The 26,682-nt window shown below is 41.8% G+C and overlaps 1 protein-coding gene across 1 annotated transcript in view; it reads left to right on the forward strand.

Moving 5' to 3' along the window:
- Positions 1–26,682, forward strand: part of trnau1apb (tRNA selenocysteine 1 associated protein 1b) — a 47,215-nt gene that overhangs the window by 4,148 nt on the left and 16,385 nt on the right. Inside the window, exons 4-7 of the mRNA XM_060905758.1 lie at positions 8,227–8,279; positions 11,128–11,259; positions 11,672–11,791; positions 12,092–12,323. Of these exons, the coding sequence (XP_060761741.1) occupies positions 8,227–8,279; positions 11,128–11,259; positions 11,672–11,791; positions 12,092–12,323 (537 nt within the window). The remainder of the gene's footprint in view (positions 1–8,226; positions 8,280–11,127; positions 11,260–11,671; positions 11,792–12,091; positions 12,324–26,682) is intronic.

Below are 26,682 nucleotides of genomic sequence, written 5' to 3' on the forward strand. Positions count from 1 at the left end.
TAAGCCAATGAACCCTAGGCTGTTTTCAGAAGGGGTGTTCATACGGCAACTTTTACTCCGGTGTAGCACCGGGGCTGCCCCGGTAGAGCGTTCACACGGTACAAAGTTATATCAGTGTAGCCCCTGAAAGCTGCTTAAACCGGTGCAAATCTAACCCTGCTCGGGAGGTGGTTTAAGAAATTTACTCCGGAGTAAATGCTAGTTTGCGGGGCAGCACCGATATAAAATGGGACGTCTGAACGCTACAGGGGTAGACTCGCTACGCGTGACGAGAGTTGATTACATACGGGCATTGCATAATTTGCATCCTGGTATTTTGCGCTTCCAAAATGGCGAATATCAACAACAACAGAACTGCGTGTCTTCCAGTGTTGCCAGATTGGGCGGTTTTAAGTGCATTTTGTCAGATTTGAACATATTTTGGGCTGGAAAACGTCAGCAGTATCTGGCAACACTGGTGTCTTCATCCACGTTGTTTTCCCGGCGCTTGGTGATGCCATGACAACCGGGAAAAGGAAGTACATTTTCACGCATGCGCATATTTAATTTCCGCATTATTACTATCGTATAGCACGGTCGCAAAAACTGCTGTGTGAACGCAAGTGGGGCTGCACCGGTGCTAAAACACTTCTCTCTAGTAAGCAGGTTTGTGACGTGTGAACGCTGCACAAAATTTACACCGGTGTAAGATATATCGCAACAAAATACATCGGTGCAGCATCGATGCAAATATGTGCCGTGTGAACACCCCTAGAGTGATTTCACTATTTTTACTTTTAAGCTCCTTTATTAGTCATTATAACGGCTAGGAACGGTCTAGGCTATCCACATCTTCCCTCGTTTGATATTATACTTGCACATACATATATATTACCGTATTTTCTGGACTATAGAGCGCACCTGTATATAAGCCGCATCCGCTCTATTTTAAAAAAAAAATTTAAAAAAAGATATACAAGCCGCACCGGGCTATAAGCCGCAGATATCTATGTTGAAAAATTAGATATTTACTGCATGTACAGAACGATTTTGTACTGTAAATGTACATGTATGTACCTGAACAGATTCTTTCCGAAAAGTGCCTTTTAACACGGCAGCAACTTTGCTGATTAAAACGGAACAGAACCAAGAGAAAATAACCGGTATTTATTTACCTTCATTTCTCCTGTGTTTGAAACCACAAGTCACTTTAATCATCTTCGCTGGATTTGAAAATAATTACCAGTTAGTAATTTGTCATGCGTGTTCTATCTGCTAAAGATCTGCTAATTCTTCTTTGCATTGATTTTTCGTCTATCTTATTTTTGATTCTACTTCCGGTTAGAGCGCCCCTAGCTCGCTCTCTCTTTTTTTTTTTTTTTTTTTTTTAGTCACCCAGGTTAGTTGTAGAATAGGCTCTTGAACCATACCCCAGTCCAGCAGGTGGCGGTAATGCACCTCATACGTTAAGTTGCCAACCGCCATAAAAATCCAAGAAGAAGAGCGCCCCTAGCGGTGGAAGAAAAATCCACAGAATAGCCACACCTTTGTATAAGCCGCATGGTTCAAAACCTAGGAAAAAAGTAGCGGCTTATAGTCCAGAAAATACGGTAATCTTTATTTCAAAGGAAAAAGATTGCGTCTTATGAAATTTGTTTTTACATGCATCTCACCAGGACGGCACGGTGGTGTAGTGGTTAGCGCTGTCGCCTCACAGCAAGAAGGTCCGGGTTCGAGCCCGGTGGCCGGCGAGGGCCTTTCTGTGCGGAGTTTGCATGTTCTCCCCGTGTCCGTGTGGGTTTCCTCCGGGTGCTCCGGTTTCCCCCACAGTCCAAAGACATGCAGGTTAGGTTAACTGGTGACTCTAAATTGACCGTAGGTGTGAATGTGAGTGTGAATGGTTGTCTGTGTCTATGTGTCAGCCCTGTGATGACCTGGCGACTTGTCCAGGGTGTACCCCGCCTTTCACCCGTAGTCAGCTGGGATAGGCTCCAGCTTGCCTGCGACCCTGTAGAACAGGATAAAGCGGCTAGAGATAATGAGATGAATGAGATGTATCTCACCATAAATTGACCGTGAGTTGGCCTAGTGGTTAGCGTGTCCGCCTCTCGACCGGGAGATCACGAGTTCTACGCAATCTATGGATGATGCCAGTCACCCTCTGCACACCATCATCAGCAACCAGAGGAGCCTGTTCAGTGACAGAATGCTCCTTCCTAAGTGCAGGACTAACAGACTTAAAAACTCCTTTGTCCCTCACGCCATCAGACTGTACAACTCCTCTCTGGGGGGGGAGCAGTAGCCTAGCCTAATAATAAGCAGTGCTGGACAATGTGCAATATCTCTCCTGCTGGCTCCTTTTTTTCCCCTCCCCCTTCCTCTCTTCCCTATATCTTATTCTTTTTATATTTGTATATGTAAATACTTTAATTTATCTAGAAGTTTTTTCTCTATTTTCTATTCTCTGTTTATCCTGTAATGATGCTGCTGGAATCTTAATTTCCCTGAGGGAACCTGCCCAAAGGGATCAATAAAGTTCTGTCTAATCTAATCTACTCGTGGTCGGGTCATAGCAAAGAACATCATAAGAGTGCTCTGAGAGCACAATAGCCCCCGCTACAAAATACAGGGTGTTTCAAAAAAAATTCTATAATTTCACAATCTAATAACTTTGCCAGTTCTCATTCAGTTGACCTCAAAATTTAACAGCATGGGTGGAAACAGGTCAAAATTTTATGTTTAATATATATATTTTGTTTTTATCTTTTTAGGTATAGAAATGCCATTCACTGGAAAAGAAAAGGCGTTTTATGTGTTCGAACAAGTCGAAAATTTCTGAAATCGTTCATGGAGTCCACGTACCTTTTGAATTTCTCATTCAGATTTTGAGGAATAAATCTTGTATTGCTCAATATTAAAGGAGAACTGAAGTCATTTTTAAACTTGCTTTATTTCTTAATTCAGTTACGTTTTCGGTTTTAGTAACCTTATATCGTGACTCGTATTGGCAACTAATTGCAATTAAATATTATACTTATCGGCCTATTCGGTTTTTAGCCATGTTGAATTTGGTTTGTTTGGTCCACGGCAGGCGTCGCTTATCCGCGCGATCTTCACGAGACTTGGAAACGTCAAGTGTCAGCCAGGTGTCAGTGCCACCATTTTGAGAACTGTTTTCCAAACGAAGTCTTGCACAAAAACGAGTTTAAATGACGATTACTGCCTACTTTTTTCAAACTTTCCTGATTGCTATCAAAACAAACAAAACTTCCGGCTTGATTACATCAGCATTCGAAAGAGGGCGCACACGTCTTTTGACAACGTTGGCAGATGTTGGTCACTTTGATTTCCGCTGTACGTTTTACCTCTGTCCTACGATGTCTCGCACAGGTCTCGACGTATCTCGTTTACGGCCGTTGCTTTGACGTTTGGACTGATGTATTGCATAGTACATTTCAAACACTCATAACTTGCTATAGCAGTGACAAAATAGCGATCAAACATGCATTCGTATATTTAATAAAATGAGAAATAGAATTTTGATGATTAAATTTGCCTTCAGTTCTCCTTTAAGCCTGTTCAGTTTCATTTGCTGAGACTGTGTTGTTTCTGGGATACTTGCATCTCAACTAATATCAATTTTTTTTTTTTTGACGCACCATGTATTGCAAACGATATGTATATTACTGTCCTATAACAAAGCCTTTTGCCAAGTTTCGTGAAATTCCTCCAAAAATCATGAGAGGAGTTGATTTCAGAAGGTGAGAACCCTTTCCAGGACGGGCGGGCAGGCTTCGCCACGACATAATCTCCTTTCGGCCAGCAGGGGATAAAAACGGTACCTGCTACCGTCTGGCAAGGCACGCTGCAATATAGATGCGAGTGGGGAAGTCAAACTCGTACAGTTACTAGAGGAGTAGCATAGCTGTATTGAGGTTTTTCACCCACGTGACCAAGTCATATGAGGCTGCCATTTTGGACGTCACGGCTCGAATCAGTTTGAATGCGAGGAAGGCGACAAACGAAAAACATAAAAGAAAAAGGAGCGAGATGCAGAAAACACCTTCACTATCCAGCGACGTAGGGCATTTACAGGGCGAGCAGAGGGAGAGGTATTTGCAAAAATTGAGGTTAGCAGGCTTAGAGAACGACGTTTACCTGCTTCCACCAGGATTGTTCACTGACGTTCGGAAGTACACGAAGCCCTCATCTTTACCTGACTTCGGCCCACATGATCTGTATACCTATGTCGTTAAAAACCCATCGCCATACACAGGTATTGATCTGAAAGCATATAAGAGTTTGGATGCCTACAAATATTTTGTGTCAGGCTGGGTAACATGCCTACATCAGCGGGTCGTCCCTGGAGCCGGTGGTCGCCATCTTATTACAGCTAAGGTTTGTTCACATTTTCATTTACTTTCGGCCCCCAGGATAAACAAAATGTTATTAAATGTCATTGAAATAACTTCTTAGTCTGTTGAGACATGGCCCGTTATAAATTTGCTGTTACCAGGCAATGACCAAGAACTGTATTATTAGGGTCGGTGTCTGTGTTGTAGCAGTGTACTAGCTGTTAGCACTAGCTAATGTCAACAACATAGTAGCTAGTATGTTACTGTAGCAATGTTTACGTTCAGTCATTTGGATGACTGTTAAAACCTTTCAGTCTCAAGTTTTTCCTTTACTGTATTTACTAGTTTACTGTAATTATGATCCGGCAGCTATTTACACCGGATCCAGTGTAAATAGCTGCCGGAGCGCGCTCCGGCTTGCTCCCCCTCAAATTAAGCAGCGCGCTCCGACTTGCTCCTGGAGCACTCCGGGAGCAAGCCGGAGCGCGCTGCTTAATTTTAGGGGGAGCAAGCCGGAGCGCGCTCCGGAACCTCGGCCGGAGCACTCCGGGAGCAAGCCGGAGCGCGCTGCTTAATTTGAGGGGGAGCAAGCCGGAGCGCGCTCCGGCAGCTATTTACACTGGATCCGGTGTAAATAGCTGCCGGATCATAATTACAGTAAACTAGTAAATACAGTAAAGGAAAAACTTGAGACTGAAAGGTTTTAACAGTCATCCAAATGACTGAACGTAAACATTGCTACAGTAACATACTAGCTATGATGCTGTTGACATTAGCTAGCTTGACCTTAAAAATGGCGGACACCGGGGCGTCACGTGACCCTGTGACGTCAGGTGAAAAACCTCAATAGGTGAGAGGTCGAGGGCTATCGAAACGGAGATCGGCGCCACACCCATACGCCTCAAAGAGTTGGTTAGTACTGGGACAGGAGACTGCCTGGGAAGACCAGATTCTGGCGTGAGAGGGACTTTGACTTTTAACACCATAAAATGCTAGCAGTAAAGGAGCCCGTGTTGTGGAGATTGTCTGGAATCCGGCAATATAAGAACCATGATTGTGAGATACTCTGTGACTTGCAAAAATGTGTGCTTAGTGCCTCATGGGAAAATTTTCTAATGTTCTGTGAATTCAAAATCGGATTACTCGACAACGCTTTGTCGCAGAGAGAGAGACAGCTCGTATCATCAGAAAGGTTAACTTCTGCTGTTTCATGATTGTGATATGCTGTACACTGTGAAGCAATAAGGACTTTGTGATTTTATTCAGCGGAGGAGCAGGTGTGTGAAAATGGGTGAAGAAACTTGATTACTTTGCAGAAGTTTGATCTGTGTTCATAGTGTAATTACTCTGGTATGTACAAACGCAGTACAAATGGGACTAGTATTATTCCAAAGCTCCAGTTCCATTCTTTCTTGTGTGTGTGTGTTTTTTTTTTTTTTTTTTTTTTTTTAACATACTGTATATCTGTGCAGTAACCAGCTCATGAATAATTCAAACAAGAGCAATGCATCTGGAGATGGACACAGAGCTGTGTACAAATTATAACCGTGATTAAATTAGATGTAAATGTAGATCCAAAATAAGTTTTCTTGCTAACACTTAGGCCAAGTTTACATTAGACCGTATCTGTCTCGTTTTCTTCGCGGATGCACTGTCCGTTTACATTAAACCGCCTGGAAACGCCGGGAAACGGGAATCCGCCAGGGTCCACGTATTCAATCCAGATCGTGTCTGGTCCGGTGCTGTGTAAACATTGAGAATACGCGGATACGCTGTGCTGAGCTCTAGCTGGCGTCGTCATTGGACAACGTCACTGTGACATCCACCTTCCTGATTCGCTGGCGTTGGTCATGTGACGCGACTGCTGAAAAACGGCGCGGACTTCCGCCTTGTATCACCTTTCATTAAAGAGTATAAAAGTATGAAAATACTGCAAATACTGATGCAAATACTGCCCATTGTGTAGTTATGATGGTCTTTAGGCTTGCCATCCTTCCACTTGCAAGTGGTAAGTGACTTGCGCACAGCCGCTCAGTCCTGAATCACTGCTCGTGCGCTTCACTCGTGCGCTCTGTGAGCTGCGCAGGGCTGGAGTGCGCACCCTCCAGAGGTCACTCGCTGTTCAGGGCGGAGTGATTTGGAGCGCAGCCGCTGAGGAGGAAGCGATGAGCCGCACTGACACATTTCAACTTGCGTGCCGAATTAGTCATGTGATTAGCGTATCCGTGTATTGGCGTTGATGTGTGCACGCGAATCGTGTATTGGCGTTGCTGTGTGCACGATAATCGTTTTTAAAAACGTTAATCTGATGATCCGCTGATACGGTCTAATGTAAACCCCACCTTAGACAAGCCGTCTAAGATCAAGTCGAGCCGTTTCATGTCACATGCCGGCTCTCTGCAATGAACACTTTTTGCGAGCAGTTCAACCAAGACATAATGTGAATTTGGATGTAGTTTACGTCAGTCGGGTTCATAGGGTGAACCTTAAAAACATTCCCTCATCATGCTTTGCAAGAGTTCTAAGTTTCAGAAAAAGTCTTTGGGTGATGTTTCAAAGCAATCTCAAGTATCCTTTTTGTTTTGGAAATGAATCCTGCATCAACTTTTATTGTTTTTAAACTGAATGAATTTCAGGGGACTGAGATTCAGGTGAAAATTGTTACTGTATAGGGGTGTTCACACGGCAACTTTTACTCCGGTGTAGCACCGGGGCTGCCCCGGTAGAGCGTTCACACGGTACAAAGTTATACCGGTGTCGCTCCTGAAAGCTGCTTAAACCGGTGCAAATCGAACCCTGCTCGGGAGGCGGTTTAAGAAATTTACTCCGGAGTAAATGCTAGTTTGCGGGGCAGCACCGATATAAAATGGGACGTCTGAACGCTACAGGGGTAGACTCGCTACGCGTGAGGAGAGTTGATTACATACGGGCATTGCATAATTTGCATCCTGGTATTTTGCGCTTCCAAAATGGCGAATATCAACAACAACAACAGAACTGCGTGTCTTCCAGTGTTGCCAGATTAGGCGGTTTTAAGTGCATTTTGGCAGATTTGAACATATTTTGGCCTGGAAACCGTCAGCAGTATCTGGCAACACTGGTGTCTTCATCCACGTTGTTTTCCCAGCACTTGGTGATGCCATGACAACCGGGAAAAGGAAGTACATTTTCACGCATGCGCATATTTAATTTCCGCATTATTACTATCGTATAGCACGGTCGCAAAAACTGCCGTGTGAACGCAAGTGGGGCTGCACCGGTGCTAACACGCTTCTCTCTAGTAAGCAGGTTTGTGACGTGTGAACGCTCCACAAAATTTACACCGGTGTAAGATATATCGCAACAAAATACATCGGTGCAGCATCGATGCAAATATGTGCCGTGTGAACACCCTTTATGATGCCCCGTTTTATTGTGCTGCTTCACTGTATGGGAGTAAACGTCATCACAGGTTCAGGCACAGATACTTAAACAAAAAAAAAAAGACCTTAGTTTTCGATCAGTATAACAGCGCACTCTGTATTCCTAATTTTTATATGTGAAACACGTACATTTAATCAGATGTGTCCAAGCATTTAAGTGGTGGCTTATTTAAACACGATTATATGTATGATTAGTGATCAAGTCACAGAGCTTGATTTCTTTCTGAATGAAGGTGTTTGAGGCTGTTTACAGTATATAGTGACTTTGTTTGAAGCTGGTGAATAAACTGGTCAGTGTTAGGAACGAGTGGATAAAGCCCAGTACTGAGTGATGAGGTATGTAATCATATACATATGTATGTTAATTTTCTCTATTTTCCAGAGAAATGGGTCCTTCCTTTCGGAATAATTTTATTTTCTGTATTTTAATGACCCTGCCATTATTTTTATTTTATTTTTTTTACTTTCAGCCAAGAAAGTTCAAGCTGAACTATGCAACATACGGGAAAAGGCCTGAGCCTGGGTGAGTCAGGATTTATTCGTGTGCCTTATGTTTCAGTGCTACTCATCTGTAATTCATAGCTGACTAATTAAACTGCCCGAGTGGTTATTAATGATTTTTAGTTGAGACCAAAATGCTCAAAGCTAGACGGCCTTTCGATTTCATAAAATCGGTGAAATTTGGTTCGCTCTGAATTTTGGTCTTTGTGATGTATGTTTATTTCTGTAATATCTCACAAAATATCAGGCCATTCTGTGGCTGGGAAGTTATTTAAGCTGAGAGTATTCCCTAGCAAATAATGTGCGTGAAATTGCTCACTGCGCGCAGTCAAGCAGACAGAGGAAGTCCGGTGTGCGCATGCGCAGGTTTACCTTGACCGTGCGCTGGCAGTTACATAATTTTGTCGCTAAACGAATAGCCGATCACACCGAGGTGCTCGCTGACCGCCGATGTTTTGGTTTGGTCCTGCGTCCTTTCCTTCGCAACATAACGTTTTTTTCTTCTTGCTTTCCGTTACTGTCGTCGGTCTTTCACGTTACATTCGCACACTCGCGCCCTCCATTTTTCTCTCCTGTTTCAAATTTGTATCCCACAATGCCTTGCGCGAACGGAGAAAGCCCACCATGTGATGCATGACGTAGTATCTTGAATTGGGTCATGGTGAAGCAGGAAAAAAATAGCGAAGAATTTAGTGCCACATGCAGAGATGCCAACTAGTACGGATTGGCCGTATTTTGTACGGAAAAGTTACGTAAATACGATGTTACGGCAAACAGTGTTATTCTGTACGGAATTATTATAAAGTCTTTAAAAATTCCAGTGAGTTGTTTTTAAATGTCCAAGCGACTTTTTCAATCCGTGCGCGATTCACGGCTAGGCTATTTATTTTTACGACAACCACACATGCTGTGTGTGACATGCGCAGATTCCGCACATTTGTTCGCGCTATTTTCGATACGGTAGAATGGCCGTGCATTACACCCAGTCAAAAGGGCAATGGATACGCGCACTGCAAACTGTGTAGAACTGACATTAACATCACTCATGGTGGTCGCGATGACTGCACGCGGCATGTCAACTACAAAAAAAACATATGGAGTATGCTGAAATGGCGAGTCAGGCGGAAAGGAAATCTGGGGGTATCCAGCAGTTTTTTACGAAATCTGTGGATGAAAAGACACGGAACGTGACCCGTGCTGAAGCGGTGATGGTTGACCTGTGCTTGAAGTAGAATTTGCCAATTAGTGCCATGAAATGCGAGTTAAACTTATTCAGTTTCTTTTTACATGTCTGATTTTTATTCACTGAAATATCAAACACCGGCTGTACTTCTTTAATTCAAAGTCTTTTCAGTGTTGCAAGTGCAAATGTACATATGGTATGATCAAAAACAGAATTTTATGATTAGTGTTGTTGGGATTGTGGCAAAAAATTGATCATTCCACTGTTTTAAATACAATTATAAATGTCATTTTATTCAATGTCTCTTCTGAAGCATTATGCTGAAGTATTTATATATCGGGACATTAAGATAACAATGTCGGACTCTCTTTGGCATGAAATAAGAAATTTTTTTTAAATTTTATTAGCATCCGTTAACAGGTAGAACATTTTGCCAGGCAATATAATATAATACTTTTGAGGAGTTACATTCAATGCCAGTGATTGGTAGTCAACCGTAATGTCTGCAAACAGGGAACACTATTGTATTTATAAAAATGTGAGAAATTGTATGCTCTAGAACAGACCTGGGCATTTTCCGGCCCGTGGGCCGCATCCGGCCCTTTGGTTCATTCTGACCGGCCCACGTAAGGTTAATGAGAAATTACAAAATAAACGTATTTTCTAATTTTACCTCATGCATGGACTGAATGTGCATTGCTTTTATTTTGAAGTTGTGTTCAACAAAAACGCAACGCGCGCGACATGAACATGACATGAAATCCCACGAAACCTAATCCCGCGATAACTACTTCCGTAATTTGTCCAGACCAACCACAAACTTGTACATCATCCTTCAAACGGTCCAGCCAATCACATCGTGTGACGTCACCAGCAGGTGATTAAACTACAAATGTGGGCATCATTATTATAATATGATGTATCTTGCTTGATATTTGGAGTAGAAAGACAATATTGTGATGTCTTTATTGTGTTTCGGGGTGAATGTGACTGAAAAAAAAATGGTACAAACGTTCACATTTTGTTAACCATTGTTTTGGGAAATTTGATTGAATAAATGACATTTTTTGTAAGGCAACCTCGTTTTTTCCGTACTCTTACCAGTCTTAGCAGCTTGTAAAAACAATGTCATTTACTGCTTTATATAAAGAAATACAATTAATATTATGCAGAATTTAGTTCAGCCTTTTGGTCCGGCCCTCCACAAAATTTTCTGTTTCTCATGTGGCCCCATGAAAAAAATAATTGCCCACTGTTGAGTGGAAATTCAGTTGAGATGGCTGCTCGCGTTTTGTTTATTCAATTCACACAAAACAGTTCTTTTTAATAATTTAAATGTTAAACATATTGGTGTATATATACCTCTTTATAATGGAAATGCGCATAAATTAATGTTACTGAACGTCATTCCAAAATACTGAAAAATGTTTTCAAGAATACTGAAATTCAAAATTTGGGGTAGGCATCTCTGCACATGGCCCTAAGTTCATTAATAGTTCTAATTAAAAAAAAAAAAAAAAAGAATAAAATTGGAAGTCTGTGATTTTTCAAATTTAGTAGCTTTTGGTCCACTAAACAAAAATAATTAGGTGTTAGGGTTTTTTTTTTTTACCTACACTTGAAAAATCTGAAGGGCAGTCTACCTTTAAACTAAATCTGTTGTACTGATTTCTTTCCTGTTTCTCAGGCCTGAATTTTCTGTCTTTGTTGGAGACCTCACACCAGAAGTCGATGATTATCAGCTACATCAGTTCTTTCTGAAAAAATACCCTTCATGCAAAGGAGCCAAAGTTGTCACTGATCCCTACGGAAATTCAAAGTATGAACACAATTCTTGTCCATTTCTGACTGTTTCACTTTTTTTTCCAACCAATATGCGGTGAAGAGAAACTTGTTTCCAGGACTGTTGTGATTTTATGAACCAATAATTTTTGCTTAATATTTATCCTGCTTTCCCAAAAAGGGGCCACACTATACATGGATGTGATTTGCCTTTGTTACATCTGCTAAAACTATCGTTTTTCCCATATAGGATAAGCAAGAGCAGCTCACAAATGAAGTGATGCTACTTCATGTTAAAAGTAAAAGAAAAGTTCTACCGTCAAACTAATTTCAAATTATTTTACCATTCTTTGAAAACTTTGAAATATGTATATATTGCTGCATGGTTCAAAGTGTAGAAACTCGAACATGGAAATATTAACACCTCAGTGTGGTTCTTCATGAAACAGGGGCTACGGGTTTGTGAAGTTTGGTGATGAGAGCGAGCAGAAGAAATCCCTGGAGGAGTTTCAGAATGCTACAGGTCTGGGGGGCAAATCCATCAGAATCAGTATCGCAGTCAACAAAAGGTAAAGGGTGCCAGTTGTTAGCTTGAACAGCTGTCGCATGACTGCTGTGATTTTTTTTTTTAAAGTGTAGCTTGATGTATCGTTTTGAAACACACTGGTACATGTAAATCAATAGTGGCTCAGTGTTCTTGCTCAAGGTGGTTTGGAGCCTTGTTTTTGGTGCATTATGTCAAGGGTAAACCTAAACTGGGCTGTTTGTTCTAGCATGAGGAGTAGCACGTGTTTGCAAGTCTGTCCAAAAGCTGGCAGTGTAAATGTTAGCAAGCCCTTATTAAAACTGTCCTCAATTTACCTTTACAGCAACAAATCAAACAACTACCACAACCAGACTCACAACTATAACAGCAATTACCAACAGCAGTACTATCAGCAACCCTACAACAATTACTACCAACACTGGGGTTATGATCAGTACAACAGCTACAACTATGGCTATAACCCTTACGCAATGCCGCCTCCTGTTCCTCAAGGGATGATGGGACCACCGCCCCCTATGCCCCCCATGCCCCCTGACATGCAGACAACCACAGAGGTAAGTGGCTATTTATGCATGTATGTGTGAAGCCATTACAGCAAATCTGGATAATCACAAGTACCGTATTTTCCGGACTATACGTCGTTCCGGAGTTTAAGTCGCATTAGCCAAAAAATGCATTATGAAGACGAAAAAAAACATATATATGTCGCACCGGACTACAAGTCGCACTTTTTTGAAGGGTTATTCTATCCATAGAATCTGTGATTCTATCTGATAAGCGGCGCGTGGTTACTGCGCAACTGGATTGTTTATTTAATAAACGAACAGCTGAGCAGTGATAACGCGCCCTTTGCCCTGTAAGTAGCCTAGTCTGATTATTTTAAATATCTACTACTATCTTTAATACTATCACTATCGTTATTACTAATAGCCTATATTATTATAATAACTAATATTAGTAGCCTATTACTGATGCATTAATCAGTTTGCTTTTAGAATATTTTTACCGGTAGGGCTTATTATCGCCCCATGGCTCTTTCATCTTTGTTCTTAAAACTGTAGTCATCATCGAGGAGTGTCATTCTTCATTTTTGTCGAATTTTATTTCATCAAATCAGAGGCCAAGTAGTCTATAGGTATATCATCTCCAAAGACAGGTACGGTAGTAAAAACAACCGTCTAGTGAAAAACAACAACAACAACCGCTCAGAGAAAAAAAAACAGGCAGAAAGTGCGCCTGCCAGTTAACGTCATATCAGATAAAAACATTAAACGTTATTCAGACCATTAACACCATAACATCAGAGACGAAGAATAAAGTTCATCTTGGAAGGAGAGTTATTTTGAAAAATGCAAAACAAAATCATTTATAATAGCCCAGAGAAAAACTGGCTGAATATGTACCGCAACATCAAGTTATTCAATAGCCTATAGGCCGAAAATCATTACATAACTTATTTAAATAACTATAGGCCTATCATTAATAATAAAACACAGGTCAGTCAAGTTTATCAAGCTGACGATTTCACTCCAAATCAGCAAATCCATTGAATTCCTCATCCTCGGTGTCGCTTCTGAACAACTCTGCCAACTCCAGCGGCAGACGAAGCACCGTTTCCTCTTCTTCTGCGTGGCTGTCGTCAGACTCGGCGTCAGCTCCAGTTATTCTGCGGTGAAAAAAAACCCATATATACGTCGGACCGGAGTATAAGTCGCATGGCCAGCCGAACCATGAAAAAAAAGTGCGACTTATAGTCCAAAAAATACGGTAACTACAGTTCTGTTTCACGTGTCTTAACCGGCAGCGATGGCGAATATGACCTTGATACTATCTTGTTCTCACACTCATTCATTCGATTACCTTTAATAAATTCAAAAAGGCTGAATAACATGGTATTTGATTTAAATACCATTGTCAAATAGCCATCATTTCCCCGTCACCTTCTTGCTTTGTCCAGGTCAGTGAGTGCCCCTCGCTGTAGGGCTTGTGACTACAGTCGGAGCTTCAGGCAGTAGACACCTATTAGATAGAATCGTCTCCTCTCTTCATGGAGTTCTGAACCGCAGTGCTCAACTCTGGCTTCAGCACCGTACTAAATTTGCCTACCAGCCTGCTAGACCACTCGTACAAAGGATTTCGCAGTGCTACAATGTAAAGACCATGTTGAGAGTATTAAAGGAGGTTTTGGACCATCTGCCATACTGTGCCTGGGTTCTCTGGCATGTGCCTCAGAATGTATGACGGACTAAAAGCTGTTACCTTGCGCTGCATGCCTGCAGTTTCACCATACATGTGCTACTGAAAGGTTGAATGAAGATTACTGATGACGTTCTAACAAGGTATTGCAGCAGTGTCTTGTGTAAGGCGAGTACAAGCAACTTGGTCATTTTGCTCCTTGAATTGGAACAGTCGCTCCAGTCTGCAGCTGTGGCACCGATGTGAGGAAAGTGGTAGGGAGATTCCTAGGCTAGGGAGTAGGGTGGTACACGGCCAATCTGGTTATTTATCTGCACCAAGTATGGTTGGCACAAAGCTCTTTGGGTCTTCGAATCGTCATGTAGCGATATATCATGAGATGATAAATCACGATACAAATTTATAACGACATGAATCGCAATTGTTGAGTTTTCCTAGTTGTAATTGCATTTAGACATTTAGGGTGCAGTAACCCATCTTGGTGGGAATACGTGTGACCTCATCCTAGGCAGAAGTAACGCAGCTCTAATGCCACAAAAAAGCAGATCTAAAATGGGAAACAGTTGTTGTGCAGTTGATTGAACAAATAGATTTAACAACAAATTGGAGTTATCTTTTTACAGGTTGCTGAAAGAGAAGAAAATTGGAGGTAGAAGTGTCCACAAATGTTTTATTAAGAAAAGGCCCAATAGTTAACTTTTTCATTTTTAATAAAAGGAATATTTTAGTTAATAGCCCTCGTGGGGAGTCGAGGGTAGAATAAATCCCCAGCACCCCTTTGCTGACCATAAGAGGTGACAAACGGGGCAACTTGTTGGCTGTGAGTTGTGACCTGTTTTGGTGGTGGAAGAGATCCTGGTAGTTGAATGTGGTCTACTAAGGCTACCACAGAGCCAACACAAAACTTTGGCTCCTGCTTCATTCAGATGGGTGATTGGAAGGGCCCGATTCAACCAGTCGGCTAGTCAAAGGTTTTTCTGGGAAAACATCTGGCAGAAACCCTGGCCATACCTTGACTCTCCCTAGAAGATTTTGGCAGAGGGTCAATCGAGGAAGAACACTTGAGTTCCCATGCTCAAGTATACTATCCCTGTATCCTTGGTGCACATTTGGAGGATAAGCGCAGCTCTGTCTGTCTCCTTATTGGGTTCTGAGGTGGGTGAGGAGCAGAGATGATGAAACTAAACTCAAACGAGCTGGCTAATAAACAAATGCCCAAAAAATGGATGCTAGAACGAGATCTAGATGTTGACTGACACTAGATCAGGGATCCCAGACGTCCGCTATTTAGCGGAATTCCGCTATTTTTCTAGCCAAAGTGGTGGGTTTTTTTTTTTAAATCTCTTGTATATCCGTTAAAAATGTTTAAGTAAAATGACCAGCAGAATACGTTCTGATTTGGTTTGCTTGTTTAGTGATGTTTTTGTCAGCTTCGTTTGTTCTCGTTGACATTCGGGAACACTCGAAAGTTAAATTGATGTAAATACTGCGAGATTGTACGCGATAGAACGAGAAAACAATATGGCTGCGCCCTTTTGCTAGAAAATGTGTTTTAACTCCGTTCGTGCTTTTGTTTCTAATGCGTTGAACTTAATTCAATATGCAGGGCTGTGAAATTTCCGCGGATTCTGTCGCGAAAAATATCATCTTCATAAAACGTCTATTTTTGCATTAAAAATCATTGGGGGGTCTAGTCGGTTTTAATTGCCTTGCACGAGACCGGCGGCTCAATACAGCTGGACTCGCGGAGTTTTATGCCAGCTGAGCGTGGAACACGTCTTGACTGCGAATGACAGAGCTAAAAATAGCTATTGCGTGACCTGGCACCGCGTACGTGGATTTTGTACTTGCAGGGTGTAAGATCAGACATAGTTAAGATGCCATCAAAAAGGAAAGCTAAGGAGGTGTTTGAGAGAGATGCAAAGAGGGCTAGAAAAGAACACACACAGACTGAAGGAAAAGATGAAAAAGAACAAGTTTGCAAAACTGAAAGAGATGGTGTTAAAGAAAAGAAAATTAAAAGACTTTCATTAGATGCTGTTTGACAGACTATGAACATTTTGTAAATAGCTTTAATAGAGGAATGCAAATACTATAGAACTAATAACTAATAGCCTTACTGAAAGCTGAATTGAAAGAAATAGCTGGGAGTGATGCAAAGAGGAATAGAAGGAGCCAGAAGTAAAAGAAAAGATGTAAATAATATATTAGATAAGAAACATTAGTTTTTTTTAAACTTTTGCTCTGTAGACAAGAGACATTGTGACAGATTCTTGGAAAAAGCCAGGACATAATACAAGAATTAAGTGTAATTTGGAAGACAACAGGTATCTCTCACTTAAATATTGAGCATGATTTTTCACAAAGTCATTTTGAAAGGCCTATCAAAGTTTTCTTTTATTGACATTTCTTTAAATTATTTACACTTTTTTAAACTTTTATTTTGATTGAGATAAAATACATAGGCACTTATTAGATATTTCAAGGTATTTTACATGGATCTTTCATTTTAAAAGAGAAAACTGTTGATGGGTATTTTATATGGCAAAATGAAGACCAAGACTAGTCAAATATTTACTTGTTGAGATCAATTTTTTACTTGCAGGAAATGCTCAGAATACACCATGTAACACCTAAAATGGCTTGGTGTCTGGGGGGCTGTGCCCCCAGACCCCCCCTTTTCCTCGGATTTATTATTTACAATTTCACAGCCCTGAATATGTCGTGGAAAAAAGATATCGTCCATAAAAGAGATAGCGGAACAGTGTCCGGGTTAGAATAAGTATATTCTTCAAAGCTACATTTTCATCTAATTTTTATAAATAACAAATTTTTTTTTTGCCACTTATGTCATTGATTACAAAATATGGCATCAAATAGATACACATTATTGTTAAATTCTGTTGCTTTTCTATGTTAAATCTATGTAAAAAATGTGTTCTATAGCATCTTTAAATGTTAAAATCTCAACAGCTTCAGGGGGCTTGCAGCCCCCTTGACCCCTGCTGATAGTTTCTTACATTCCTCTATTTTTTTCAATTACTGCTGGGATCCCTGCACTAGATGGAGGCTTTCCTCAAACAACGATAACTAGCATAGGTTCATAATTCTGGAGTCCCTGCCACCAAATAGGCTTTTCTGTAAACTGTACAGAAAGGAATTTCAGGAGTAGCAGGGACAGTTAAAGAGATCATATACTGGTTGAATGCCAAAAAAAAAATTCCATTTGGAAAACTGGTTGCACCATAACATGCTGGTAAACGTCCCAGTAAGAACTTTCCCACATCCTACACTGAACAACTGCAAAGGAGTAATCTGTACCAGAGAGTTACATGACATGGAAGTGGCTGAAATAGCCTCCAAACTGCAGCAACAAGCTGTGAAAAGAATAACGCTCAGTAAAGATGACAGAATAGTTAAAACCGGTACCTATAACTTCAACCAATACCACCTCCCAGAAAGAATCCTTATAGGCTACCTGAGTGTCCCTGTTTGATACCTTCATCCCTAACCCCCGGAGATGTTTCAACTGTCAAATTCGGCCATGGTTGGGTAGGATGCAAAAACAAGCCAACTGCTGCACCTGTGGCAAAGAAGGACATGAGTGGACTGCCCCAAAATGCAGAAATTTCCTAGGTGATCATGCTGCATTGACCAAAGAATGTCCCATCTAGATCAAGGAAAAAAGAAATTCAAAGGACCAAATGCATTAAGAAAAAAAAACCCTACCCAGATGCGTATAAACTTGGAGAGCTTTCCAACCTACAAATTTGAGAAGTCATTTGCTTCTTTCGTCAAAACAACTTTGCATACTGTTGATTTCCAGATAGATTTGGCCTGGATTAACAAAGACAAACCTCAAATAATCAGCAGCAACAAAAACTCAGGATTCTTAATCAAAAACAAGACTGTGAAGGGCCAAAGGCAGATCACAGCGAGCCAGACTTTTCTTGTTCAAAATAATAGCAGTGTGTTTTAAAAACATGAGTAAAGCTCAAAATCCTTATAATAGTTTTTATTTCCATGCATTGGGAATGCTGTACATTTATATTCTACATCAAAACGAAGAAAAATGTATCAATATTTTAATTACTTTACAGAAAATGAAGAAAAATGAATACTGGGCTGTTCAAAACAATAGCAGTGTCTGCATTTTTCATTACAAACTCGAATATTTACTGTATTAAACTGAAAAAAATCTTTAGGATTTAAGCCATTATTAAAAAATGTTCTGTTTCCGGTCCACCGGCCAGGTGAGTGCCGTTTGTGCGGTTGAAATTTTTTTTTTTTAGCGCCGGTTTTTCGACATTTTTTTCGGGTTCGTAAATCTAAAATCGAACTTGACATTTCCGCATTCCCAGGGCTTTCCACTAAAGGCCTCTGCATGCTCTTGCGACAAGGCTTTCGCAGATAGCTTTTCGCAGACAGTTGTAATTTATTGTTGAGCGGGGAGAAATAGGCGTGCGCGATGTTATTCACCGGCACAACGCAAGGGGGCGCGAAGTCGCTAGGAGTAGTTGGTGGGTGTGGTTAGTGGAGTGTTTATCCTCCGGTTACTTATAATGACTAGAACTTTTTTTTTTATAATGACTAGAACTGGAGTCGTATAGATGTACGTACTTCCTCAATCAACCGCTCTTCATGCTGCTCCATCTTCGCTCGTGTTTTTAAAAATGCCGGTCGTGAAAACAAAACAAACCGGGAAAGTAGGGAAGCGGAAGTGTGTGTACAGCGGATGTAGAGTGGACCAATCAGAGCCCTCTTGTCTGCGAGGCTTCTGCGGTGGTCACAATTTTTGGGAGGTGCGCGCAGAGCGTCTGCGAAGGTGGGGGGGCTACACAGACGCTATCTGCGACACCGTCTGCGAGGACTGGGTTGTCAGCATAAATTGGCCTTAAGGCTCATACTAGCCAGCCATGACAAATAAGTAGCCAGCCGGGGGGGGGGGGGGGGGACACAAAATAAAGTCCTGTGCACGCAGTTCCCAGGATTAAATGTATTTTCCACAGACCATTTATTTATTCACTTTACTCAAATACAAAGTAAAATGGCAGTAAATCTTTCTTTTCTTGCGTATTGCATCATGAGGCGTTCCTGGCTTGTAAACCTCTTATTTTCGGTGCATGACACATTTACGCAGCTGAGCATGCTATGAATTAACAACGACAACGGTCTGCAGTGGCGGCTACACAATTAAACGCTCAGCGAACATTTCTCCATTTGTGTATGCAAATACACTCCAACCACTCAGTTTGGGTTCATTTACAACCAACGGTGTCTTTTGATGCCAGCACGTAATTGAACGAGAGAAGACTGGTTTACCAGAGACAAAATAAGCGTCATCTCTGCTTCTGTTCCCTCCGACACACTACTGCCTCCGCCGAGTGCGCGCGCACTCTGAACTGAATCAGCTCTGCGCATGCGCCGTGCGAGACAAAAAATGGCAGCCACCATGAAGGAGGGAGATCCGGAGTTTTCAAACATTTGCTTAAGTGTGAAATCGCAAAATGGTATTCTAGCGAACAACAAAATAGTAAAGATTCAGAAAAACAAATCATTCAGTGATCATTTTAATAGTGTAATTTCATCCGAACTAGGCCTAACGCTCGATTTAGAGCTACAAAAAGTCCGTGTGTCGGACATTTTAAGTACCTTTGTAAAAGTTTTGCAAATGTTGCAGTCAGCATTTAAAATGCTAACTTAGTTTTTGTACAAGTTTCAGTTGATTAAACCGTCATATTTTATTAAATATGTCTGCTTTTGTAATAAAAAATTACTGAAAGAAAAAGCAAACACAGCATTGTGATTTCTTATCCATCCATAAAAAAAAAATCCCTCCCGACTGAAAATTTTTTTGCTCACCCGGTGGACAGGAAACGGATTTTTTTTTAAGGATGGGCCTTAGCATTCCTGTGAATCACTAAACTAATATTTAGTTGTATAACCACGGTTTCTGAGAACTGCTTCACATCTGTGTTGCATGGAGTCGACCAACTTCTGGCACCTGTGAACAGGTATTCCAGCCCAGGATGATTTGAAAACATTCCACAATTCCTCTGCATTTCTTGGTTTTGCCTCAGAAACAGCATTTTTGATGTCACCCCACAAGTTTTCTATCGGATTAAGGTCCGGGGATTGGGCTGGCCACTCCATGACTTTAATTTTGTTGGTCTGGAACCCTGATGCTGCTCGCTTACTGGTGTGTTTGGGGTCGTTGTCTTGTTGAAACACCCATTTCGAGGGCATTTCCTCTTCAGCATAAGGCAACATGACCTCTTGAAGTATTTTGATATATGCAAACTGATCCATGATCCCTGGTATGCGATAAATAGGCCCGACACCATAGTAAGAGAAACATCCCCATATCATGATGCTTGCACCACCATGCTTCACTGTCTTCAGAGTATACTGTGGCTTGAATTCACTGTCTGGGGGTCGTCTGAAAAACTGGACCCAAAAAGAACAATGTTACTTTCATCAATCCACAAAATGTTTTTCCATTTCTCTTTAGGCCAGTCGATGTGTTCTTTGGCAATTTTTTTTTTTTAAACAGTGGGACTTTGCAGGGGCTTCTTGCCGATAGATTAGCTTCACACAGGCGTCTTCTAATTGTCACAGTACTCACAGGTAACTTCAGACCGTCTTTGATCACCCTGGAGCTGATCATTGGCTGAGTCTTTGCCATTCTGGCTATAGAGATCTTGCAATCACGTGACCGGAAAGTACACAGCCGCCATCTTGTTGGTAAAAAACACAGCTGAATACTGCTGCGCTCGTGTACAGAATGGATCAATTTCAACCGACGGACTACACGGCTCATTTTTCTAATGAATAGATAACTAGATATGTCTAAAATAAACGATCTACAGATTAGTGACCCTTATGGCTTGCCGGACGTAGTTTTCACGACTGTGTCAGTGGATTTTGAACTGCCAGAGGTGGAATACCCAGACGTGTATAATTACCTCATCAACTTTCCCTCGCTGTTCAGTGGTGAAGCACTGCGTGCTTATAAATCTCTGGACAGTTATCTTTACAGAAATTCAGGATTTGTCAGCAACTCAGATGTGGCATCTTGTAAACAAGAAAATAATCCTCACTGGACGGGTAAGTCACTTAAGTATTGAGTATAGCACTGACCAGCCGATAATAGAATAAGGTAATTCCAGCTGTAATTCCAAATCGTCCGTCTTGTTTACCATGGATCTGGCGTTGGAGACATAGAGGCTTGGCAGTGGAGATTTGAGTGGCTGTTTTCTGAGCTTAGTCAACAGGCCGGCTCTGCCTGCAGTCTCGCTTTTGCTTCCGCTCCCAACGCCGCCTCCTTCGCTTTGCTTCCGATAACAATCCACGGAGACCCCGCTGGTCTCGCTATCTCGTCCGGAATGTTGTGCATGCGATGGAAATCGCTACAAACCGTCATTTTCTGCTGGAAACCAATGTCCAGTAAGTCCATACGGTTGTAGTGGATATTCAAGTCCGGTACAGACGAACAACACGCAAAAATACACACAAAAAACATAAACGTGCACAGGTAGGGAGAGCTTGTAGCCGCAGCCATTGTAGTAGAATTGTATATAGTAGGGTTTTCCAGAAGAAAAGGTAGAAGCAGAAGTAGAACCAGAAGTAGAAGGCGGAAATATGGCGTTTGACCGACAAGATGGCATCTGTCACAATCTGGATCGGCTGTGACGTCACATGCAAGTGCTCCATTCTTCGATCCATTCAAATGGTAGTCTTCCGTTTTCTTCCACGTCTCTCTGGTTTTGCTGTCCATTTTAAAGCATTGGAGATCATTTTAGCCCAGCAGCCTATCATTTTCTGCACTTTATACGTTTTCCGCTCTCCAATCAACGTTTTAATCAAAGCACGCTGTTCTTCTGAACAATGTCTGGAACGACCCATTTTTCTCAGGTTTTCAGAGAGAAATGCATGTACAACATGTGTTGGCTTCATCCTTAAATTAGGGCCACCTGATTAACACCTGTTTTTTCACAGAATGAATGACCTCACTAATTAAACTCCACACTGCTATTATTTTGAACACGTCCCTTTCACTTAATTATTCAATTACGCAGACTCAGGAGCATGCATATCATGAATGTTGGGTCTGTTGGTTTTCTATGACTCTACTACACCTACTGGTAAATTGTTTGCCGTGTACAGTGCTCAGCGTAAATGAGTGCACCCCCTTTGAAAAGTAACATTTTAAAACAATATCTCAATGAACACAATTTCCAAAATGTTGACAAGACAAAGTTTAATATAACATCTGTTTAATTTATAACGTGAAAGTAAGGTTAATAATATAACTTAGTACACCCCACAACAAAAACTACTACATCTAGTACTTTGTATGGCCTCCATGATTTTTAATGACAGCACCAAGTCTTCTAGGCATGGAATGAACAAGTTGGCGACATTTTGCAACATCAATCTTTTTCCGTTCTTCAACAACGACCTCTTTTAGTGACTGGATGCTGGATGGAGAGCGATGCTCAACTTGTCTCTTCAGAATTCCCCATAGGTGTTCGATTGGGTTCAGATCAGGAGACATACTTGGCCACTGAATCACTTTCACCCTGTTCTTCTTCAGAAATCCAACAGTGGCCTTAGATGCGTGTTTTTAGTCATGTTGGAAAAGTGCACGAGGGCACGGAGTGATGGTAGCATCTTCTCTTTCAGTATAGAGCAATACGTCTGTGAATTCATGATGCCATCAATGAAATGCAGCTCCCCGACACCAGCAGCACTCACACAGCCCCACATAAGGACACTGCTACCACCATGTCTCACTGTAGGCACCAGGCATTTTTCTTTGTATTCCTCACCTTTGCGACGCCATACAGTTTTGAAGCCGTCAGTTCCAAAAACATTTATCTTGGTCTCATCACTCCAGAGTATAGAGTCCCAGTAGTCTTCATCTTTGTCAGCATGGGCCCTGGCAAACTCTAGGCGGGCTTTTTTGTGCCTGGGCTTTAGGAGAGGCTTCTTTCGTGGACGGCATCCATGCATGCCATTCCTCTGCAGTGTACGCCGTATTGTGTCACGGGAAATAGTCACCCCAGTTTGGCTTTCTACTTCTTTATATAACTGCAGTGAACCTGCATGCCGATTTTCTTCAACCCTTCTCATCAGAAGACGCTCCTGTCGAGGTGTTAACTTCCGCGGACGACCTGCACGTCTCTGTGAGATGGTTGCAGTTCCATCTTTCTTACCACTTTTGCGACAGTATTCTGACTGATAAGTAAAGCTTTGCTGATCTTCTTGTAGCCTTCATCTTTGTGGTGTAAAGAAATTATTTTCTTTGGGGAATTCTGAAGAGACAAGTTGAGCATCACTCTCCATCCAGCATCCAGTCACTAAAAGAGGTCGTTGTTGAAGAATGGAAAAAGACTGATGTTGCAAAATGTCGCCAACTTGTTCATTCCATGCCTAGAAGACTTGGTGCTGTCATTAAAAATCATGGAGGCCATACAAAGTACTAGATGTAGTAGTTTTTGTTGTGGGGTGTACTCATTTTTGCACCACTCTAATTTGAGTAAAACTGAAAAAATGTGTAATCTAAGTTATATTATGAACCTTCCTTTCACGTTATATTAAACTTTTGTCTTGTCAACATTTTGGAAATTGTTTGTGTTCATTGAGATATATTGTTTAAAATGTTACTTTTCAAAGGGGGTGCACTCATTTACGCTGAGCACTGTAGTAATATAATTTCTGCCAAAAACAGTGATTGATCTGGTTAGTCATGTTGGACTGCTATTATTTTGAACACAACTGTATCAAAATCCAAGCATGCTAACAGAACACAGCCGGCCATCAAAAGAGAAGGGGGAGTTGACCCACTACTGTGGCACCCTTAAAAATGTCAAGATATCAGATCGCAGAAGAACAGAAACCCAAAGGATATTGAAATGACAGAAGCCGCAACTTCTTGCAGTCAAAGCCTGTCTTCCAAGGCAAAGAATAAGGGACACGTATCTATCTTATCCACCTGATAAAAGTACTGGCATTTTATCCAATGGAACTGCAGCGGTTTCAAAGCCATCCTCTTTGAAATGCAGTGTTTAGCTTATCTAATTTATCTACACCCGGGACACAGGACCTACTCTGGACTACTACCAAACTTCTCTTGGCAGGTCTGAAGTGACCTCTAGTACCCCTTTTCCACCAAATCAGTTCTAGGGCTGGTTTGGGGCTGGTGCTGGTTCACAACTCGTTCAACTTGCGAGCCAGCTGAGAACCAGTTTGCTTTTCCATAGCTCGCGGTGCTAAGGGAAGCCACGTCAGTTACCTCGTTGTATACGTCAGTTACCTCGCTGTATATGTCAGTTACGTCGCTACGTTTGCATAAACCTTGGCGCGAATATCGAAGCAAAAACACGGAAGAAGCAGCAGCAACAACAACAATAATAATAATATTGGATGACTTCGCATTTGTACAGCTGCTGCTTCTCGTCGCTTAAAAATGGCGATCTTTCGCGGTCTTGTTATTGTTGTCGGTCTTAACAACTCTGCCCCCCCCGCTGACGTAAGCGGTTCTTTCCTCTGGCCCAGCAAAGAGCTGGTGCTAGCCTGGAACCGGTTTTTCTGGCCCCAGAGCCAGTTCTTTGTCAGTGGAAACAGAAAACCCGGTTCCAAACTAAGCACTGGCCCCGAACCAGCCCTGGAACTGCTTTGGTGGAAAAGGGGCATGTGGAAGCAACTACTTCCCCCAGCCCTCTAAGTTCCTTTTTTTCCTAGGGGAGCCACATGGCTCCCATTGTCAATTTTAGGAGCCAAAATCAAGTTCCTCAGAGCCAGAACTATTTTTCAAGGAGCTAGAATCTTAACTTTTAAAAAGAAATGAAACAAAACAGTTTCTGAAGTTTAATCAAACTTCAAGTTACAGTTGCTCAAGTCCACTTTTAAAACCATCGTGACTGGAACAGTAATAGAGTAACTTCAAGTTTCTTCAAGATAACATGCTTAATGCATGTAGATTAAGAACTGGCACTAACAGCCTTAGGTAGCTGAACTGTAACAGTTAAGTCACTTCAAAAAGATAGATGTTCTCTTAGTGTCACTAATGGCCCTTTTCCACTACCCTTTTTCAGCTCACTTCAGCCCGACACGGCTCGCGTTTCGACTACCTTAGAGCAGCACGACTCAACTCGCTTCAGCCCTGCTTAGCACCCAAAACTCGCACGGTTTTGGAGTGGGGCTGAAGCGAGCCAAACCGAGCCGAGTGGGGCTAGGGGCGTTAGCAGACACTCCCCTGTGCACTGATTGGTGAGGAGGAGTGTCCTCACATGCCCACACACGCCCCGCGAGCACGCTGGGATCTGTAAACACCGTAAACCCGGAAGAAGAAGAATTACGAGAATTTCTGAAGCCTTATGCGCCTCGCCTCATCTATACGCTCTTGCCAGTATCTGTTGGCGTTGTCGGTGACAATAAGCCACAGCACCAAGACCAGCAACACTAACGACTCCATGATTATTGTTTACTATCTGGGTCGTGAGACTACCACTTAAAAGGTCACTGATGTCACTGTTTGCGCCGCCTAACGACATCACGTGACGTCCACCCACTTTCGCTAACTCCACCCAATGTGTCCACCCACTTCCAGCCAGCACGGTTCAGCGCGGTTGTAGTCGAAATGCAACTCCAACAACCCAACTCAGCACGGCACGGCTCAGCCCGACTCAGCCGCGTTGGTAGTGGAAAAGCGGCATTAGAGACACTACACAACATTGCCCAATGCCACAGCATGAAGATCAAGGTAATCAGTGTGTGGGGGGGACCATCAGATCCTGTTGCATATTTGCTTGTAACGTAGTGCCAGCATAATTACAACACATCAACTTGAAATCATAATTACAATGAAATTCTTTATTTCCTAAAAATTAAATCAAATTTATTCCAGTATCACACTAATAAATTACTGGAATGCCAAACTACAATTATTGTGTCAATGTTCCCTTTAGGAATTGACTAAACACCAAATGCAAATAATCCACGGACAGTCAACATTCAGCTTTCCCCTCACTCCACCTTTTAATCTATGATTGACGCTTGCACCGTCTGCACAAAATGAAACTAGCTCCTCCTTGAAATCATGTTTACCAGTGCCAGCAAATTGCGAAGATACAGCCTCGATAATACCATGCGCATGTTTCAACTCTGCTAGACCAAGAAGTTTGTTGACAGGTTTTCCATCAGTGTCCAAGTAACACACAATAACAGCTTCAGTTTCTTTAATAGCAGAGTCAGTGGAACTGTCAAACATTACTGCTATGTATCTACTGTTGTTAATTGCAGAAGCAATGTCCGCTTTTAAAGGGGTACAAAATATAATGTATACGGTTGCTGATGTGACAAAGTAACGTATTCTTAAGTATTCTATCAAATTTATGTGCTAGAAAACAACGAAATATCTTGGTAATTGTAAATATAATACTTTATACGCTAAACCGCACAAGAGTCGCCATTTTTAAAAGACCGTGACGTCAGCGCTACCCACTGCACTAGCGGAACTCTCCGAAATAGAGGAGATAAGCGTGTAATCATGGCGTCGGGCGCATCAAGTGAAAGCGACAGCTCTGTCGAATCATACGAAGAGATCCCGCAAGACACACTGCAAGCAGGCTATGGCTTAGAAGGGTACCAGTTTGAACCTAGGAGAGGTACTCTCGACTCCGGTGATGAAATAAGAGAAGAAAGCTCGGATGA

Source organism: Neoarius graeffei, chromosome 23, assembly GCF_027579695.1.
Source record: "Neoarius graeffei isolate fNeoGra1 chromosome 23, fNeoGra1.pri, whole genome shotgun sequence".
Taxonomy (NCBI): Eukaryota; Metazoa; Chordata; class Actinopteri; order Siluriformes; family Ariidae; genus Neoarius; species Neoarius graeffei.